The sequence below is a fragment of the Phalacrocorax carbo genome, chromosome 2 (assembly GCF_963921805.1).
Source record: "Phalacrocorax carbo chromosome 2, bPhaCar2.1, whole genome shotgun sequence".
Lineage (NCBI taxonomy): Eukaryota > Metazoa > Chordata > Aves > Suliformes > Phalacrocoracidae > Phalacrocorax > Phalacrocorax carbo.
In genome coordinates this window covers 118,675,693-118,693,528 of record NC_087514.1, presented here as the reverse complement: position 1 = coordinate 118,693,528, position 17,836 = coordinate 118,675,693, and the positions used below count along the sequence as shown (strand labels likewise).

The window sequence follows — 17,836 nt, the reverse complement described above, 5'->3', positions numbered from 1 at the left end:
TCTTCTGTATTTCAAAAGCAGTTTTTAAGGCTCTACAAAATTAATAGGCAATTCATGTCTTATTCTATTTGTAAGTTACCTTCAAGACACTCTCCTTGCAGCAAACTGCAATACTGCAAGGTAAAAATACATATTAACACAGAACGGTAGGGGTTGGAAGGGACCTCTGCAGATCATCTTGTCCAACGCCCCTGCTTGAGCAGGTGCACCTAGACCAGGGGGCACAGGAATGCATCCAGGCGGGTTTTGAATGTCTCCAGGGAAGGAGACTCCACAACCTCTCTGGGCAGCCTGTTCCACTGCTCTGTCACCCTCACAGGAAAGAATTTTTTCCTCATATTGAGGTATAACTTCCTGTGTTCCAGCTTGTGCCCATTGCCCCTTGTCCTGTCGCGGGGCACCTCTGAAAAGAGCATAGTCCCATCGTCCTGACACCCACCGTTCAGATATATATAAACATTGATAAGATCCCCCTTCAGTCTTCTCTTCTCCAGGCTGAACAAAACCAGGTCTCTCAGCCTTCCCTCAGAAGAGGGATGCTGCAGTCCCCTGATCATCTTGGTAGCTCTCTGCTGGACTTGCTCAAGGAGTTCCATATCATTCTTAAACTGGGAGGCCCAAAACTGGACACAGCACTCCAAATGTGGTCTCACTAGGGTGGAATACAGGGGAAGGATAACCTCCCTCGACCTGCTGGCCACACTCCTTTTAATGCACTCCAGGATACCGTTGGCCTTCTTGGCCACAAGGACACGTTGCTGGCTCAGAGTCAGCTTGCTGTCCACCAGCACTCCCAGGTCCTTCTCAACAGAGCCGCTTTCCAGTATTTCAGTCCCCAACCTGTACCGGTGCATGGGGTTGTTCCTCCCCAGGGGCAGGACCTTGCACTGGCTCTTGTTGAATTTCATGAGGATCCCCTCCACCCAACTCTCCAGCCTATCCAGGTCTCGCTGGATGGCAGCACAGCCTTCTGGCATATCAGCCACTCCTCCCAGCTGAGGTTACACTCATTCACATCGTCCAGGTCACTGATTAATATATTGAACAGGGCTGGACCCAGCACAGACCCCTGGGGAACACTGGTAGAGAAAGGCCTCCAACCAGACTCTGCCCCGTTGATCACGACCCTCTGAGCTCTGTTGTTGAGGCAGTTCTCTATCCATCTCACTGTCCGCTCATCCAACCCACACTTCCTTAGCCTGCCTGTGAGGATGTTATGGGAGACAGTGTCAAATGCCTTGCTGAAGTCAAGATAGACAACATCCACTGCTCTCCCTTCGTTGACCCAGCCACTCACACCATTGTAGAAGGCTATGAGGTTGGTCAAGTGTGATCTTCCCTTGGTGAATCCATCTTGACTACTTCTGATAACCTTCTTGTCCTCTAGATGCCTGGAGACGACCTCCAGGATTAACTGCTCCATCAGCTTTCTGGGGATGGAGGTGAGGCTGAATGGCCTATAGTTTCCCAGGTCCTCCTTCTTGCCCTTTTTGAAGATTGGGGTGATACTTGCTTTCCTCCAGTCCTCAGGCACGACTCCTGTCCTCCATGACCTTTCAAAGATGATGGAGAGATGAATGATGGATGTGGCTCAGCAAGAACATCCGCCAGCTCCCTCAGCACTCGCGGGTGCATCCCATCAAGGCCCATGGATTTGCGAAGATCCAGTTTGCCTAGGTGATCTCTGACCCAATCCTCCTCAACCAAGGGGAAGTCCTCCTTTCTCCGGACTTTTTCTATCTCCTCTGGGGGCTGAGATGCCTAAGGGCCAGCCTTAGCAGTGAAGACTGAAACAAAGAAGGCATTCAGTAACTCTGCCTTCTCTGCATCCTGCGTCACCAGGGCCCCTTCCTTGTTTAGCAGTGGGCCCACAGTATCCCTAGTCTTCGTTCTACTGCTGATGTATTTAAAGAAGCCCTTCTTATCTTTGACATCCCTTGCTAGGTTTTGTTCCAAGTGGGCCTTGGCATTCCTCCTTACATCTCTGTATACCCTGACAACATTCCTATATTCCTCCCAACTGGCCAGTTCCTTTTTCCACATACTATGAACACCTCTCTTCCATTTCAGTTTCACTAGAAGCTCTTTGGTCATCCATGCAGGTCTCCTGGCTCCTCTGCCTGACTTCTTCCTCCTAGGGATACACTGATCTTGAGCTCAAAGGAAGTGGTCCTTGAACAGTGTCCAGCTCTCTTGGACCCCCCTGCCTTCTAGAGCCCTAGCTCATGGGATTCCTCCTAGCAGGTCTTTGAAGAGGCCAAAGTTGCCCTCTTGAAGTCCAGGGTTGTAACCCAACTCATAGCCCTGCTTCTACCTCGCAGTATCCTGAGCTCAATCATCTCATGGTCACTGCAGCCAAGGCTATCCCCAACTCTCACATCCTCAGCCAGCCCTTCATTTGCCAGGATAAGGTGGAGCAGCACATCTCGCCTCGTTGGCTCCTCCACCACTTGCATCAAAAAGTTGTCCTCGATGCTCTGCAGGAACCTTCTGGATTGTGCATGGCTTGCCGTATTGCTTTTCTGGTAAATATCAGGTTGGTTGAAGTCCCCCATGAGGACCAGGGCCTGCGATTGTGAGGCTACTTCCAGCTGTCTGTAGAAGGCTTCATCAACTACCTCTTCTTTGTCAGGTGGCCTGTTACAAACACCCACAACAGTGTCTCCCATATTTGCCTGCCCCTTAATTTTTACCCACAAGCTCTCAACTTGTTCTCCTTCGACTCCAAGGCAGACCTCAATACATTCCAGTTGCTCCCTCACATAAAGAGCAACTCCCTCACCTCGCCTTGCTGGCCTGTCTGTCCTGAAAAGCCTGTATCCATCCATGACCACATTCCAGTCATGTGAGCTATCCTACCATATTTCTGTGACTGCAGTCAGACCATGGCCCTGCAACCACACACAGACCTCTAGTTCCCCCTGTTTATTCCCCGTGCTGTATGCACTGGTATACAGAGAGCTAATTGAGCATACAGGTTTCCCTGGAGGGGTCCACAAGGATCCACTATAGCCATGCACACCATTGAGGTGGTTGGTCTCCTGGTTGTCAACCTGTACTTAATGAAACGCTGCCTAATGACCTACATATGTGCCCATAAGTTAGACTAAACAAATAGACCAAAGCCTCCGTATGAACCATTAACTTAACTTTTAATGATTGAAAGAATGATCTGATTTCCCCCCCACCCAGAACTTGTAGGTTCTCTTCAGTAATTTTTGAAACAGAATTCTGGATAGAAAAAAAGGTGTAATATGAACTTCTACAGTGAAACAAACTCCAGACACCAAAATCTTAACATACATCTCTAGTACAACTGGCCGCCTTTTTCTTTCCATGTGGAGTAAAGCACACCCTCTGGAGTTTAAAACATGCAGTCATCTCAATCACAGAAAGCCTTAAAAGATTTCTTTAATAGATTGGCAAGAACCTACCAAAACTCAGTAAATGACTTCATGAAGTTCTGGGTTCTCAGAGCTCTGAAATTAATGTCTTAACATAAAAGTAATAATACTTCTACTGAACGGGAAGAAAACATAGATAATTTACTATTAGCTACAGAATCACCCTTTGATTAAAAAATTTATTTTAACATATTAAATCATTTGTACATTATAATTTGATTTGCTCCTTGCTCTCTTTACTATTTTGTGCTATAAAATGAAAAGAGAACCCAAAGCTGCCAATCCTTAGAAAACTTTTCTCAAGTAATTTTTACTTAGTTACCCTCCAACTATTCACAATTTGGTTTTAAGTTCCCTTGATTAGTCTACCTCTTCAGCAACTAAAACCCAACATTATGCCACATCAATTAACATATATATAGTGAAGCAGAGGAGAAATATTACTTCAAATGATTTCTACAGATGTTTCCAAAAGCAAAACTATTTTTATATCTAAAAAGGATTCTCAAGTTAATAATCAGATTGTTATTAAGCTTTTTTAAAGATTTTTTTTGTGGAGAACCTGTTAGAAGAAATCTCTTATGAATACTCGCTCCATTAATTTTTACCTTTTGAGCTTATCTTACCTGTGCATAATTCCACTACAAGCCAGAGATGGTTGCTGGTTTCATACCATTCATGAAATGTCACTATATTCTTGTGTCTGATTTCATGAGTCAGACGAACCTAGAACAAAGTTTTTAGCAGTTTAAAGTTTTCCCCAGTTTAACTGGGGGGGCGGGGAGGGGGAAGCAATATATATATTGACTTAAGGGGGAGGGAGACAATACAACTTTACTCTAGATCAACTACTTGTTCTCTTACCCTTTCCAGGCACTAGAATAATTTTCCAATGCAAATATTTTGGTTTTACATGTATGTCGAGGAAAGATGACTTTCCTCACAGACCTTGCCCAACTCACCTGTTTTTAATAATATATAAAAAAAAATATAGGAAGTTCCCCAACCCAAAATTATAAGCACTTCCTGCACCACTAAAAAACCCAACAAATTTCAAATCAGAATTTGGAGTCAAACGTGCATTCCTATTTTCTTTTCCGTGAGCAAACAAGTGTGAGGCAATGCGGTGAACATAGTAAAAGGAAATAAAAAGACTTTTTTCTGTCATTTCTAATCTTATCAGGCAAGAGCAAACATTCAAGGGTCCTTGGAAATCTATATTTCTATCACACCTACATAGCCTGATATCTACAGAAGCCTCAGTATCTTCTCAGAGTGGCATGTAAGGTACCCCTGAGGGCCTTCTAAGAGGAATATACTTCTAAGAAAAAAAAAAAAATAAATTTGAGCAGATTGATTAATCACCCAATAAATGATCATTGAGAAAATGAGAGGGAATTTGAAACATAAATTATCTACTAGAAAAACAAAATATCTGGAAAGCCTAACTGTATCAGTTACAGTTTCTTTTCCAGAAAGTACTATATGTTTAAAACTTTGCCAAACTTTTACAAACCAGAACTTATTTACTTTAAATATTCTTGCTTCAGCAAAAATAATTTCTTCTTGGTAAGTAAAAAATTGATTATATTGATTATTTTCTTGAGGTATTGCTACCACTGAATTTGCACAACTGATAACAAAAAGCAAACAACTACATGCAGCTGCTTTTACAAGTTCTCTGACATAACTCAGAAAGAGTAAGTCTGTAAACATGGGTTTACACAAGTGATTTAAACAACAATAAAATAATATTAAGAAATACATAAATTAAAATAAGAATCTTTTCAAATTATAAGATTTTAAATCTTAATAAGCTGATCTAAACTGTGACAAACTCCATGAAAAGACATATATGCTATTTTTATTTTACGTTACCTCTGCTACAAGGATTGTACAAGCTATATCTTTTCCCAGATATAGCAGGATAAAAAATTACTTACCCAGTTTGTTATTTCAGCTCTTTTGCATTTATCAGTGCAAAGAACAGCAACAAAATTAATTGTCCCCTTTCTTCTTCCTTTATAAACAACTGTCTTATTTCCTCTTCCAATCTCTTCATACAGAATGAAGTTCTCCATACTTAAGGATGCTTTACAGGCAATGGATTGGAAACATGGTATTAGCCTCATAAACAAATAAACCTTTAAAGAAAGGGTGCGGGGGGATGATAATTCAAATTTAGTAGTGATTTATGTATAGTCTTTACCCGCCCCATTCTTAAAAATAGAGTTTATATACTTCCAGCAAGATCAAACATAATTACCTTAAAGAAGGCCTCCACTCAGGAAATGTGACCAAAGTTTTGAAGAAATGATAGAATTTTCCACTTCCAAAGCTCTTAACATATTCAAAGAGTTACAGAGAGGCCAGTGGCTACATATTAAAAATATTTTATCTGTAAATAAACATCACACTACCAAACTTAAAATTGCATGTTCTACACAGAACTGCTGTCCAAATGAAAATATTCTATACCAAAAGCCTTGCCAAATAAGATTGCCATTTCTGCCCGAGGACACTTCAGGCAATGTGCCTCTGCAACTTGTCACAATGTAATTTAAACCTGTGCAATAACTGATTTAATCAGCTTAACTGAAAAACACATGACTTTGAGAACATCAGTTTTCCTTTGAATGGTAAGCTGAGTGTAGCTTTACCAGCTACAGGACTCAGTGTTGAGAATTTTTCATGGATAGAAACAATTCCTTACAGAAAAAAGCTGTGTAAATTTGTTGGCAAATGTTGCATTGTGGGAATCAGGCAGTTCCACAGGCATTTAATCTATATTTGTAGTTTTGTCTAAAGAATTTTATATGTTTTAATTTACATACTGAAACAAATGAAATATTTGTCATGTGTTGCAAACCCAGCAAGTCGCATTTGTATGTTTAAACAGTTAGATGCTTTTCATAAAAGTCTGGTTAATTCTTTTGTTCCATAATTATTTTCTCTGAGAATGTTGAAGCAATGGGAGAACTGACAGCAAAATATTGAAGGAACTATAATACATGACGTAAGAGTTCTGCATCAGCTTTCTATCCTACTCCTCAGTTATTCCACCGGGTTAAGAGCAGACAGACAGAAAATCCCAATATCAGCATATTCCAGAAACAGCATATATTGCCAACTAGTCCTCAGTGACCACCTTGTAGTAAGTTCTTCTAGCACCAGGACAGCTTCACATTCAATGCCCAGTTCTTCCAACTACCAATTTAATTACTTCTTCCAACTACTAATTTAATTCCAAGCCTTTTGGAGTTGCTGTCTCATCTCTACAGGACCTCTTCCACTTTGTTTATACAACTGTTGATTTCTTTCAACAAGACCAGTTCTCAGCGTAGTTGTCCTAAAACCATAGAAAAACAGCAAATTGGAGAGGGTAGTGCAGCAACAGGAAAGATCAGCAAGAATGGAGAGGAAGGGCTGCCTAAGCAATACAGCTGCCAAATGCCTAACCACAAACTCAATTTCACTGTAACTCTTTTGAGAGACACAAAACTCCCAGAGTGACAAACCAAAGACCAAAATGAAGACCAGGGAATTCCCAAGTTTTTAGAGAGGACTTCAAGTGAAAATACAACACAGCATTGGGCAGCACCAGACAACAAAGTGTCTGTCACTAAAATAATGATTCTTGCCAGAGCATAGGTGCCAGATGATCCAGAATTTACAACAGGCAAAGGAACCTCATGATTCCAGGACTTCCTTTACCAAAGATCTAAGAGAGAAGTTTTCTTCCCAAACACAGAAAGAAACTCATCATTACAATTCAAAAGCCTTGAGATTAATACTGTAAATTAGTTTGATTTTACCTATCACTAAGCAAACAGCTAGCTACAGCCAGTATAACATAGGAAAGAAGACCATTTTTTCTACAGTTATCTATGAGAGCAGGGTGATAATACAACTGTCAGTTTGCCAAACATCCCAAAGTAAGGCACAAAGATATAGCATCAGAACAGCTGGGGGTCTCCATTTCCCTATCTCTCTTTTCCAATTCATGCAGACCATTACATCATTCTTTATGTTGTTTTTTTTTTTTTCTGGAAAGCTTAAAAAAAAAATCCAAAGACTAAAAAACCCATAATGTCATCCCCTAGTACACAAAGATTCCAGAATAGCAATGCCATAGAAAGGTATGCAGCAAAAGAGATTGCCCACCCACAGCCCATCCCCAAAATTTATATAACCACAGCCCCTTCCTTGCCCTTCTTCTTTCCCATACTTCAAACCTGACATATCCACCTCATCACAGGACTGAGGCATATACTCCTTAGACAGATGGAACATATCTTCATGTTATCTTTCATACGAAAGCCATTATCATCCACTTATACATTAAACCACACAAACGTATGCTGGGCTCAATGCAAAGTACAGGAATATCTGGTTATCTGACAAAAGCAAGACCAATGACATGCAAACACACATTAATAGAGATAGTCATAGCCATGGTCATGGGACAGGGAAGCCTTCATTCCTACCTCATGACTGGCAGTACTTGCAGATAAGGTCTCCATTAGCTGCTCTACAAGAGGCTACAGGGAAAAGCATCCAGTCTTGCATCCCTGAATCTGAACAGTAATGGCTATGCCATCATTTCAGTACACAAACCAATGGAGCATGACCCATGAGACAGACTTTCAACAGCTGGAGTATATTCATCAGTTTAGAAATACAGTGCAAAGAGATCCAGTAAAGTGACACAAAAAGCAAAAAGCAGCAACTCGAGATGGGATGGCTGCTGTGGAAGCCTCCCGCACCACCACCTGTAGTGAAACAGGCCTGAAACTCTGCAGAAGTACCCAAAGCAGCAGACTCCAGTTGCCAAGGGAGCTGCATTTGCTCTGGGCAGGATGCACGACCACACCAAGGACACACCGTTCCAGAAGCATTTATGCCTTCTCTCAGTGAGAGAACGGCCAGAACACTCTGAAGGGAGTAGCAAGGCCCGAGGCACTGCGCTGCAACCCCTGGGACACGGTGCCTTCTGGCCCACCTGCGGCAGAGGTGAGGGTGCCGTAAGGCCGGCCGTCCCCCGGCGGGTCTCCTGCCCCTCAGGAGGCCTCCAGCTGGGGCACCAGAGGGAGCCGGAGGACACCCCCAACTCCGAGTCCGCACTCAGCCCCAGGGCCTCCGGCCGCGGGCAGATGACCAGGGCCCGGGGGCGCTGAGGGGGCACTGAGGGGGCGGGGGTCGGCGGCTCCAATTCCCGAGGACCGTTAGGCACGCGGGCGCCCCGCCCGCTAATGGCCGTTAGCCGTCCGCGGGAAGCGACGGCCGTACCTGTGAGGCTGAGGCGGGGGCGGGGGTATAGGCAAGAAGGCGGCGTTACTGTCGCCGCGCCGCCGCCATCAACCGAAGTAGGCGGAGCCCCGCCCCCCGGGCCGGAATCTCCCACACCCCGATGGGAGGGAGGAGCGCTTTGTAAGTGTCCCGGCGGAAAACGCATCCCTGCACGCCACAAAATACAGCCAGCGGAGGGGCGTCGGCACAGCGGGCGCAGCGATTTCGGGAACTGTATTTTTTCCCCTTACTCTAGCAAGAACGCACGGGCCAGCCTCAGGCGGGTCTGTCGACCCCCCGCGCGCCTCTCGGATGGTCGCGCCTCCGCGCCCGTATCCAGGAGACGGCGTCAGACGCCGGAAACAGAGCGGAGCCACCATTGGGCCAGGAGGCGGCTACGTCAGAGCGGGGTCCACTGGTCGCAAGGCAACCGTCAGCGGCGGGCTAACGGTCGGGGAGGCCGAGGCCTGGCGGCGGGACGTACGTCATCAACGGCCAGGGCGGGCAGGTCCCCGAGGGAGACAGGGGTATTGAGGAAGGCTCCAGCGCCCCCCGCCGCTCTAAGCCCGGGCCGTGGGGCTTTTCTATTAACCCTCCATCGGTCTGGCCTGGGTTACAGCAACACATATTGCTGTCAGACCCGTTATGGTGATCTGTAAACGCTTCACTGGGGAGCACTTAGGACAACATTTAGCCCTTCAAACAAGTGTTTTCCGTTTTTAGCAGTAAAGTGGAGTTTTCGCATCATTTTGGAATAATGGTATTTTGGTGGTCTGGTATTGGGGTGGTTTTAAAGCCCCTGAACAAGTCAAATAAGTATCCTTTCATGTTACGTGGCAAAACATTGAGTATCTGGTATGTCTTCTTAAGGCATGTTGTAAAGAACTGTTTTGTCTGTTGTCCACCTTCACCTTGACCTAACAGATTTGAACTGTCAAACAGATTTGATAAAAGAACTAGTATACTTAACAGGAAGGACTGAATGTTTCTTCAGGCTGTATAACAGACGGTCTGACTTTTTTTACCCCCTGCTTTAGGAAAGATTTCGGTATGAATTTAAATCCCCCTAATAGTGAAAAAAAGGGGGGACAAAACCCAAACCCCTGTGTCTGGGAGAGGGATGTTGAAAAGGTGTGAGCTGCAAGAAGCGCTTCAGTTTTGTTTCATACCTTGTTAGACAGCAGAGGCTGTAAACAGAACAGATCTGGAGGAAATCAAGCTTTGTTAGCTACACAGCTTGCTAAACGTTTTGTCACCATTCAGCTGTTGAGGGGTTTGGCAGAGACTCTACAGAACTGGTAAGAGATCGGTGCTGCACACAAGTATAATTTTTGCTGTCTTATTGGATATCCACATAGAATTGACCAGATTCATAAGCATTGAAAAATATTGTGTGCATATGCATGGTAAAATTGCTTACTTCTTAGTAATTTCAGACGTTGTCCCATTTTGCAGAGTATGATTTTAGTGATTAGAGTTGATCTGTAATTACTAATGAAGCTACAGCTTTGAAACTGCACGAGCAAAACAAATTTTCTATTTCTTTTTTAATGTAAATGAGTAGGTGACTAGATATAAATAAACTGAATGTATCACCTAGTTTCTTTTAGTAAGCACAAGAAAAGTATGCTTTGAAGAGGGATTTATTTAGATTTTAGGAAACTGTATTTTATCTTTGGCTCTGATGAGGGTCACCGATATAAAGAAGAAACAGAATATTAGCTCAGTTGCAGAACCCATCCTGACAGCAATTTGATGGCAAATCTTAGAAAAGTCACTTAATTTTGTTGTCCCTGCCCAAGAGGACAAAACTAAGCCACAATAACTATCAAGTTATTGCCTTTTCTTCCAAATTTCTAGTGTTTTGTCTTATGTACAGCTTTCTGTTAAATTAGTCCAGGTTAGGGATTGTTTTTACACAAAGGGGGTAAATATTCCATTTTGGGGGAGTCAGATGGTATGAACTTCAACAAAGGCTTTTGAGATCTTCATATAATAGTGGAAATAGTGTTACAAAGTACAGAGAGAAACACAAAAAATGCTTTAATAACAAGTAAGAGATTCATCACCTTTCAAATTAAATGTCTTCATGATGAAGAATTTTCAGTGTAATTACTAGCAGACATTAGTTGACTCACGGCCCTCTTTTTTTTCCAGTACCTCTCAGTTAGGAACTATGGTGCTTTTTGGTTATTGATACATACTTTATTACCCATCTGCATCTTTCTCACCATCTGGATACACAATTTCAATATAGCCCAGATGGGGAATTATCCCTTTGATTTGGTATAAGAATAGGGAATCCTCTCTTCAAACATGTCACTTGCTTCCAGTACAAGAATTATCTTGAAGACATAATCTAAATACAAATCAGGGCTGTAATTCTGAGACTCTTATCTTTGGCCTTTTTCTTAACATTTTAATCTGTTACTCATTTAGTTTGTAACTGAACATAACTTCAAGCACTGTATTCAACTGCAGTAAACTTTTCTGTGGGAATATTTTCAACATTCAAGAACGGAATGCAAAATATTCTCTCTGCTGTTTGTACCATTTCAATACTCTCAACAATCTGTACAGCAAACAGCCTCGCTGTTTGCCTGGGTATTGTATGGGACAGTCAGATGTAATCAACTTCTTGTTCTCAAATAAATATATGATCTAATTTGAGGTAAACTGAGGTCTTGTGATTGAAACCACATAGTTCAGGAATGCTTAAACACTTTGCTGCTCTGCCCTTAGTGGGTATTATAGAAGCCTCTGACATTTTGCCTGGTTCCTAAAAGTCTGAATACTAGCCTGTAATGCTAAGGTATGTTTCCATGTTTTGTTTTCCTTTAGTAAGATCTGTTCTTTAGTTTGCTCTAGGGCCTGTTGAAGATGCTATATACTTCTGCTTTATTTTGCCACATGTACTAGGTTTTCTCCCAGCATGATTACTCATGCTGTATCCCATCTTGCTAGTACATGGTGTTTCCTTCTATTCCAGACTGACCCTGTTCTCAAGAGAGTTTCTATTTTCAGTGTCCTGGGTGTGATGATTCAGTCGCTCATATATAATATTTTTGTGTCCCATTTGCCTTGACAGTTCTGTCATTCCTGGAAGGTACACAGGGCTGCTTTTCTGGTCTTTGACCATTTTAGCAGAATGATGGACAGGAACATAAGCACATCTTTATCTTGTGCTTTTTTCTCAGATTCTTTCCAGCATCCTCCTGAATCTAGCACATATTTTCATTGTTTGAGTGAAACTGTGTGTGTTTTCCTTTATTTCTTCATTTCTGTAGTAAACATTAAGGTTCTAATGATTTAGTCACCTTGTTTTTCTGGTACAAGGCTGCTGTATTCACTGGTCCTTCTCAAAGTCATTAAATAAATTCAAATGTTACAGCTTCAGTATCATCTGCTGCTGATATTTGGGAGTAGCGATGATTTTTCAAATTCTTTTGGTAACTTCTGGGATCTTTCTGTTTGGAAATTTGTTTTCTCAATCACAGAGTTGACCTTTTCACTGTGGAAACGTTATTGCAAAACAGTCCTTGCTGATGTGTTTGTTTCACCGGTGAGGCAAAACTACTAGTGGTTTCTTTTATATGAACAAGGCTCCAAATCTTGCCTCACTGGATTGACTTGTAAGGTCGCCAACACTGCATGTATAGCATGCTTGTGTTGCCTCTTCCTCCATTATGGTCTCAATGCTTTGCATATGTCTAAGATTTGAAAGTGATATGATAAGATACTCTGCAAATTTTAATACTCTCTGAGTTAATACCTTTAAGGGGTTGGCATATTCAAGCTACTTTTACCTTGCCAAAATCATTGGGTTTCCTTGGGAAGTCAGCAGCTGCTCTGTATAAGATACTGAAGTCAAAACTAACTTTGTTTGTATCGAGTTCTATCTGCTAATGAGACGGGGTTAATTGTTACGGCTACCACAGATTCTGCCAGATTCTACTTCATATCGCATTCCTGGGTATCACCAGCTCTGACACTGATTTGTGAGGCTGGCTGGCAGAGCTGATACTCTTCAGCTGCCAGGGTCAATACTAACAGCATTCTCAACACTGAAGCCTACCTGACAGCTTCCAAAATATGACCAGAAAGTCGCCTCGCTTCTGTAGGAAGGCTGAACACGACGTGTCAAAATCTTGCTTTTTCAGTGACTATCATGCTGCTTATGTAATTTTGAGATTATGTAAAAATATTAGTGATGCTTTCTTTCTCTGTGTATGCCAGTGTTCGTTTCATTCCTTATTCTAATGCACTAAGTAGTGTGTAAAGTCGATGCTGTACTGGTTGAATTACTTTCATCTGGTCTAGATATAACATGGTTGGAGGACACCCCATTTTCTTCAGATACATTCAGCAGTTTGGACTCAGGCAACAGTCAAATGCTTTGTTACCGAGTATAAAAATTCACTGCTTCAGCAGAAAGCAACAGCTTTTATGTTGCATATTCCAAAGATTCAGCCTGCATACTCAGGATATCCTTTGCATCCTGATTAGAATTCACAATGTCTTCAAGGTGTTATCATCATTCCACAGTGTAATTTTCATTTGGCTTTGCTTGATTGCACTTTTTTATTCTCCTTTTCTTGCAAAATGCATGCCTGGCACATTTATCGTTATCATACTATCTTGCATTTAATTTCCTTTTTGTTTGTGTACTTGCCTTCACTTCTAATGCTAATCTGACCTTTACTATTTATTCCAATTTGCATTTAATTAATGTCAAATATGTGCAGAACCCCATCCTCTGAGTCACTGCTTGCTTTCTTCATGTTTTTTCAGACTGTAAATTCTGGAATAATGCTTTCTTTTGCCATAATTATTATGTACGATCCTCTATGTGGGATATTTTTAAGGACTTTTCTCCTTAAGACCTTTTATCTTCATTGTATTTGTCTCCTCTGCTTGTGTTTATGCTTCAGCTTGTGCATAAACTTTCACTTTTTTGATTTAGCCTTTCATTTTCCTTGTTTTCTTTTCCAAAATACATGTGTTTGCTCTGCTTAGGTCACAGTCGTGATAACACTTCAGACCAATGCCATAAGCTGGTATTGCTCCTGAAAGATGCTGCCCCTTTACAGGAAAGGAATTTCCAGTGGCAAAGCAGTTGAAGAAGGAGAAAGCATTGGTGCTGGCTGACTCTACCTGAAGGAACCGTAGTGCTTTGAACAAGAAAAGCTTTTCTGCCAATTTGATTCTTCCCGGAAAGGCAACATTGCATAACTTCTTGTAAAACAAAAACAATAAAAAAACCACTAGAAAAAAAAATCAGAAGTACTCACATTTTTAATCTTCGTATGCTCAGTCAGAATCACATAGTCAGAATCTATGTGTTTTGATATTCAGGTAAAAGCAACAATAGCTTTACAGAAAACCCATTTAAACAAGAAAAGATGTTGTACCGGCAGCATTATGCAGACGCTTCATTGATCCTTTTAAAGGACTTACAGCATTGCTTAGTCCATGCTAATATAAAAGTGTGAGAAATGGGGACAGCAACACCAGGTATCAGCAAGAACAACAAAAAGAGGGAGCACCACAACTCCTTCCTTCTTAAATCCACCCACACAGCTATACAGAAACACATTTGTGGGATGTATTTTAGTGATCATTTTTTTTCTTAGATTCATGCCCATTTGAATTAGCTTGTTCTCTGAGATTAAAATCACATACTCTACAATCATAGCTGCAGTTGGGACCTTCAGCTGGCAAACTAACCAGGGATTTCTGAATCTGAATTTTCAAATGCTTTTAAAGCAATATTGTATTCCTTGAATGTTTTACAGGGATTGTTCTAGAGACAGCAAGTGAGGAACATGCAAGAAAAACAGCAGCACGCTCACTAAGAAGTATATTTGAGAAGTCTTCTATTTTAGCAGGGTCTCTTCTAGAGATGTAATCAAGAAAGAGAAATTGAGAATTAATGTGGTAAGTATCATGTGAGTCAAGAAGAGAGAGGAAATGGAGAGGATAATGAAAACACAAAGAGAGCAGAGAGATCTAGGAAACTTTTAAAGTGTCTGGCTACTGTGTCCATTGCCAGCTTTGGAATTACTAGGTGGATGAATTGAGATGGTGGTAAGAATGCAACGGAGCATGCTTATGTGCACAATGGCACCATGCAACAAAAAATCCTGAGGAGGATTTGGTACAGCAACCACTGAAGAATGGCTACCATGTCCCATGACCAACAACATACAGACACGCACCTCGCATGCCAGGGGCTGGCAATCCAACTCCCAGGTCCGCTCCCCTGGTGCACTCCTACACGCTGTGTTTGTGTATCAATAGTGCATGCCATTGCTATTTGTCCCACCGTGAACAACTTCTGCTGACTCTAACAAGACTCTTTTCAGTCTCAGCAGTACATGTCAAATCCCTGTTCCTTACGCAGATCCGACAGGTCAATTGGTTGTTCGCAACAAGAGGTCTCCAATCATGCAGACTTGTTTCTCTCTATTGTTGGTGTGAATCTTCACTTTTCTGCTTCTTGGTTTTCCTTCTGCCTGCAGATCGTTCCTGCCTTCTGGGTTTTTGAACATTGCGTTTTCTTCCTGGGCTCTGATTTAAAGATGCCTCTGTTGTCTCTTCCTCTGTTTTTGTGGAACTGAAAGCTTTTTTTTTTTTTTTAATCCCTTACCAGCCTATCTTTGCTTTTTTTCTTTTTTTCTTTTTTTTTTTTTGCTTGTCATTAACATTCTGTAAAGCACAGAGCAAACTCTGTTCCTCCAAAGTACTTCTCCTTCACTGTACAGAGCCTTCCTCCTCACTGCTGTCCTGGGCTTATGTTACACATCATAACAAGTGCCCCACTTCTACTGAAAGGATCGATCCCTTGTTTGCAACTGCACGGTCTTGTTCCTTCTCTTGTGCAACCACTGTCACTCATCTGACTCCACTGTTAGCTGTTTCAGGAATTAATTAGAAAACTATCCTTTTTTTAAAGCCTCCTGATTAACTTGCTCGCTAGCTAACCACAGGGTCACACATATACAAGCCTGGCAACAAAGGAAGCAATGGGAGGACTCAGCTGAGGGTGAGAAGTGGAAGGGACCAACTTTTTTAATGATACCTAAGTGTTAGGCTTCCTAGCAGTAACATGAAGTTTCTGTTTTAGGGAGGAGTTAGATGAGCCCACTGAGATGATTTAAGAGTGCAGTGTGACCAAAGGGATGGTCCTGTTCCTCCCAGATGAATACTTCCAACTCTTTCTTCGTGCTCACTCCTGATACTTTCATGACATTAGGGCGAATCAATTCAGTTCACTAACCTAGCAGAAAACTCACAAGGGAAAAAATATAATTAGTTCTCTGTCAGGTTAGTAAATTGAGTCACTCACTGAGGAATCCTAAGCACCAGAGCCAGCCCCTGGAAAACCTGGGAGTGCTTGGCTCCTCCACGGGAGAAGTGGGGAGAGCAGCCTGCTCCTCTGGGAAGCAGCAAGCTTTCAGGGTGACTCACATGCCACATCTAACTTCACCCTTAGTCACTGCCAGGGGATCTGCTCTGAAGACACGCCTTTTCATCGGGTGCCTGTGAATCCTCTGTTGTCCTTGTAACATTTCTCCTCTTTTCCGTCACCCAAGCACATCCCCATCTGGGATTCTCTCTGCATCTGTGAAGGGTTGGATCATTTCTTCGTATGGGTTATTCAGGGTCAAACCCCGAATCCATTTACACTCACTCGAGGTTAACACACATCCCACGCTTCTGGAATCCTGTCACCAGCACGACTGCAACTTTTTTGTCTTACCAGCTGTAACCTTGGACACAATTCTGTTTTTCCCTTGCTGGTAAACAAAAACAATCCAACAAATAGTTCTGCTGCAGAAAGAAGTCGTGATTTCCTCTGGGTTTCTTTTTTGTTGTTTGGTTTGGGGTTTTTTTGTTTGTTTTATGAAGAACCCAGGCTGAAGCTTTTCTCTGGCGGTGGGACGTTTTCCTTTGGGGATTTTCTGATGTCTGATACGTCTTGCACTCATACTCCAACTTTCCTCTCCGCGGACAAGATTCCTCTCCTTCGTTCCTCTACCAAACTTGAAGAAACACATATTTTGGATGTCTAACTTTCACCGCGACCCTCTCCCCTATTCCCGTGTCTGTCGTTCTGTCCCCCCAGCGTCCCTCAGCCTGGGTGGGCGCTTGGCCGGGGCTCTGCTTAAGCGTTTTTGCTCAGCTGGGGCCGGCAGCGCTCTCGTAGGCGCCGTGACAAACCCAGGCACAGGTGGCCGCGGCAGTCGGCCGGCTGCACCGGCCCCGGTCATTCAAAAGCGATACGGCCGCGGTAGCTGTAACAAATCCGAAGGCGCGGCAAACCCGCAGCCCCCCCTTGGCCGGCACACGGCCGGCAGCTGAGCGGCTCCGCGCCCCGCCAGCCCTCCCAGCGGGTGGGTAGCTGCGGTGGGCCGGGGCGGCGGGAGGGAGAGGCCGGGCCCTCACCTCCCCTCACCCCGCCGCGGATCCGCCCGCCGGCCCGGGCCTCGGCGGGGGGCCGGTTGCCGGGCTACGCGCGGCTCCTCCCCCGCGGCAGGGCTGGGCCATGAGGTAATGGCCGCCGGGGGGCGGCGGGGAACGCTGCGATTACCGAGCCAGCGGCCTCCGAGCTGGCCGCCGGCGGGCCCCTTCCTGCAGCCCCCTGCGTGTCTGCGCCGCCCCACTTCCCGAGGAGGCCGCCCGGCCCAGGCCGGGTGAAGGCGAGCGGAGGAAGAGCGGCCGAGGAGAGCGACCGGCGGCCGCCCCACGTGTGTTCCCGCCCGGCCGGGGCGGGACGCGACGGGACGGGGGGCGGTTTGCAGCGGTCCCCTGGCGCTGTTCAAGAGAGGGGAGAGACCGGGGAGGAGGACACGTGAGGCGCTGGCAGGCGGAGGGAGCCGTCGGCGGCCGCAGCACCCCCAGAGCTCCGCCTCAGCGGCGCGGGCCGAGGGCGAGCCGTGAGGGGAGAAGCGGCCCGGAGGTGGCCGCCGCCGGCAGTGAGGCTCCCCCGGCCCGCGGGGGCGCCGCCGCCCGCCCGCCGCTGCCCTTGGCGGCGCGGGCGCCCGGGGGGCCCGGAGCGGGGTGAGTGAGCCTTCGGCGTGTTACGGGTCGGCCTGTGGGGACGGGGGGGGACGGGAGCGGCGTGGCTGTCTTTGCCCCCG

General features: G+C 44.3%; 2 protein-coding genes and 1 long non-coding RNA gene across 14 annotated transcripts in view; 1 reads left to right on the top strand and 2 right to left on the bottom strand.

The window, feature by feature from the left end:
- Positions 1–8,777, bottom strand: part of ULK4 (unc-51 like kinase 4) — a 250,315-nt gene extending 241,538 nt beyond the window's left edge. For 2 of the 8 annotated variants that reach the window (XM_064444054.1, XM_064444059.1), the window contains exons 1-2: positions 5,348–5,615; positions 4,031–4,130 (exon numbers count right to left, since the gene is read on the bottom strand). In XM_064444054.1, the coding sequence (XP_064300124.1) occupies positions 4,031–4,130; positions 5,348–5,536 (289 nt within the window). In that variant the 5' untranslated portion in view covers positions 5,537–5,615. The other 6 variants (XM_064444057.1, XM_064444056.1, XM_064444058.1 and 3 more) reach the window with 6 other exon arrangements.
- A 1,934-nt stretch (positions 8,778–10,711) lies between these two features.
- Positions 10,712–17,381, bottom strand: LOC135312032 (uncharacterized). The gene is made up of 2 exons (XR_010371654.1): positions 14,908–17,381; positions 10,712–13,899 (listed from the first exon to the last, which is right to left on the bottom strand). It is a non-coding gene; the product is annotated as an uncharacterized LOC135312032 (long non-coding RNA).
- The window catches only part of TRAK1 (trafficking kinesin protein 1), a 136,504-nt gene continuing 135,919 nt past the window's right edge, over positions 17,252–17,836 (top strand). For all 5 annotated transcript variants that reach the window (XM_064444048.1, XM_064444047.1, XM_064444046.1 and 2 more), the window contains exon 1: positions 17,252–17,756. The gene's annotated coding sequence lies outside the window, so the exon portion shown is untranslated. The remainder of the gene's footprint in view (positions 17,757–17,836) is intronic.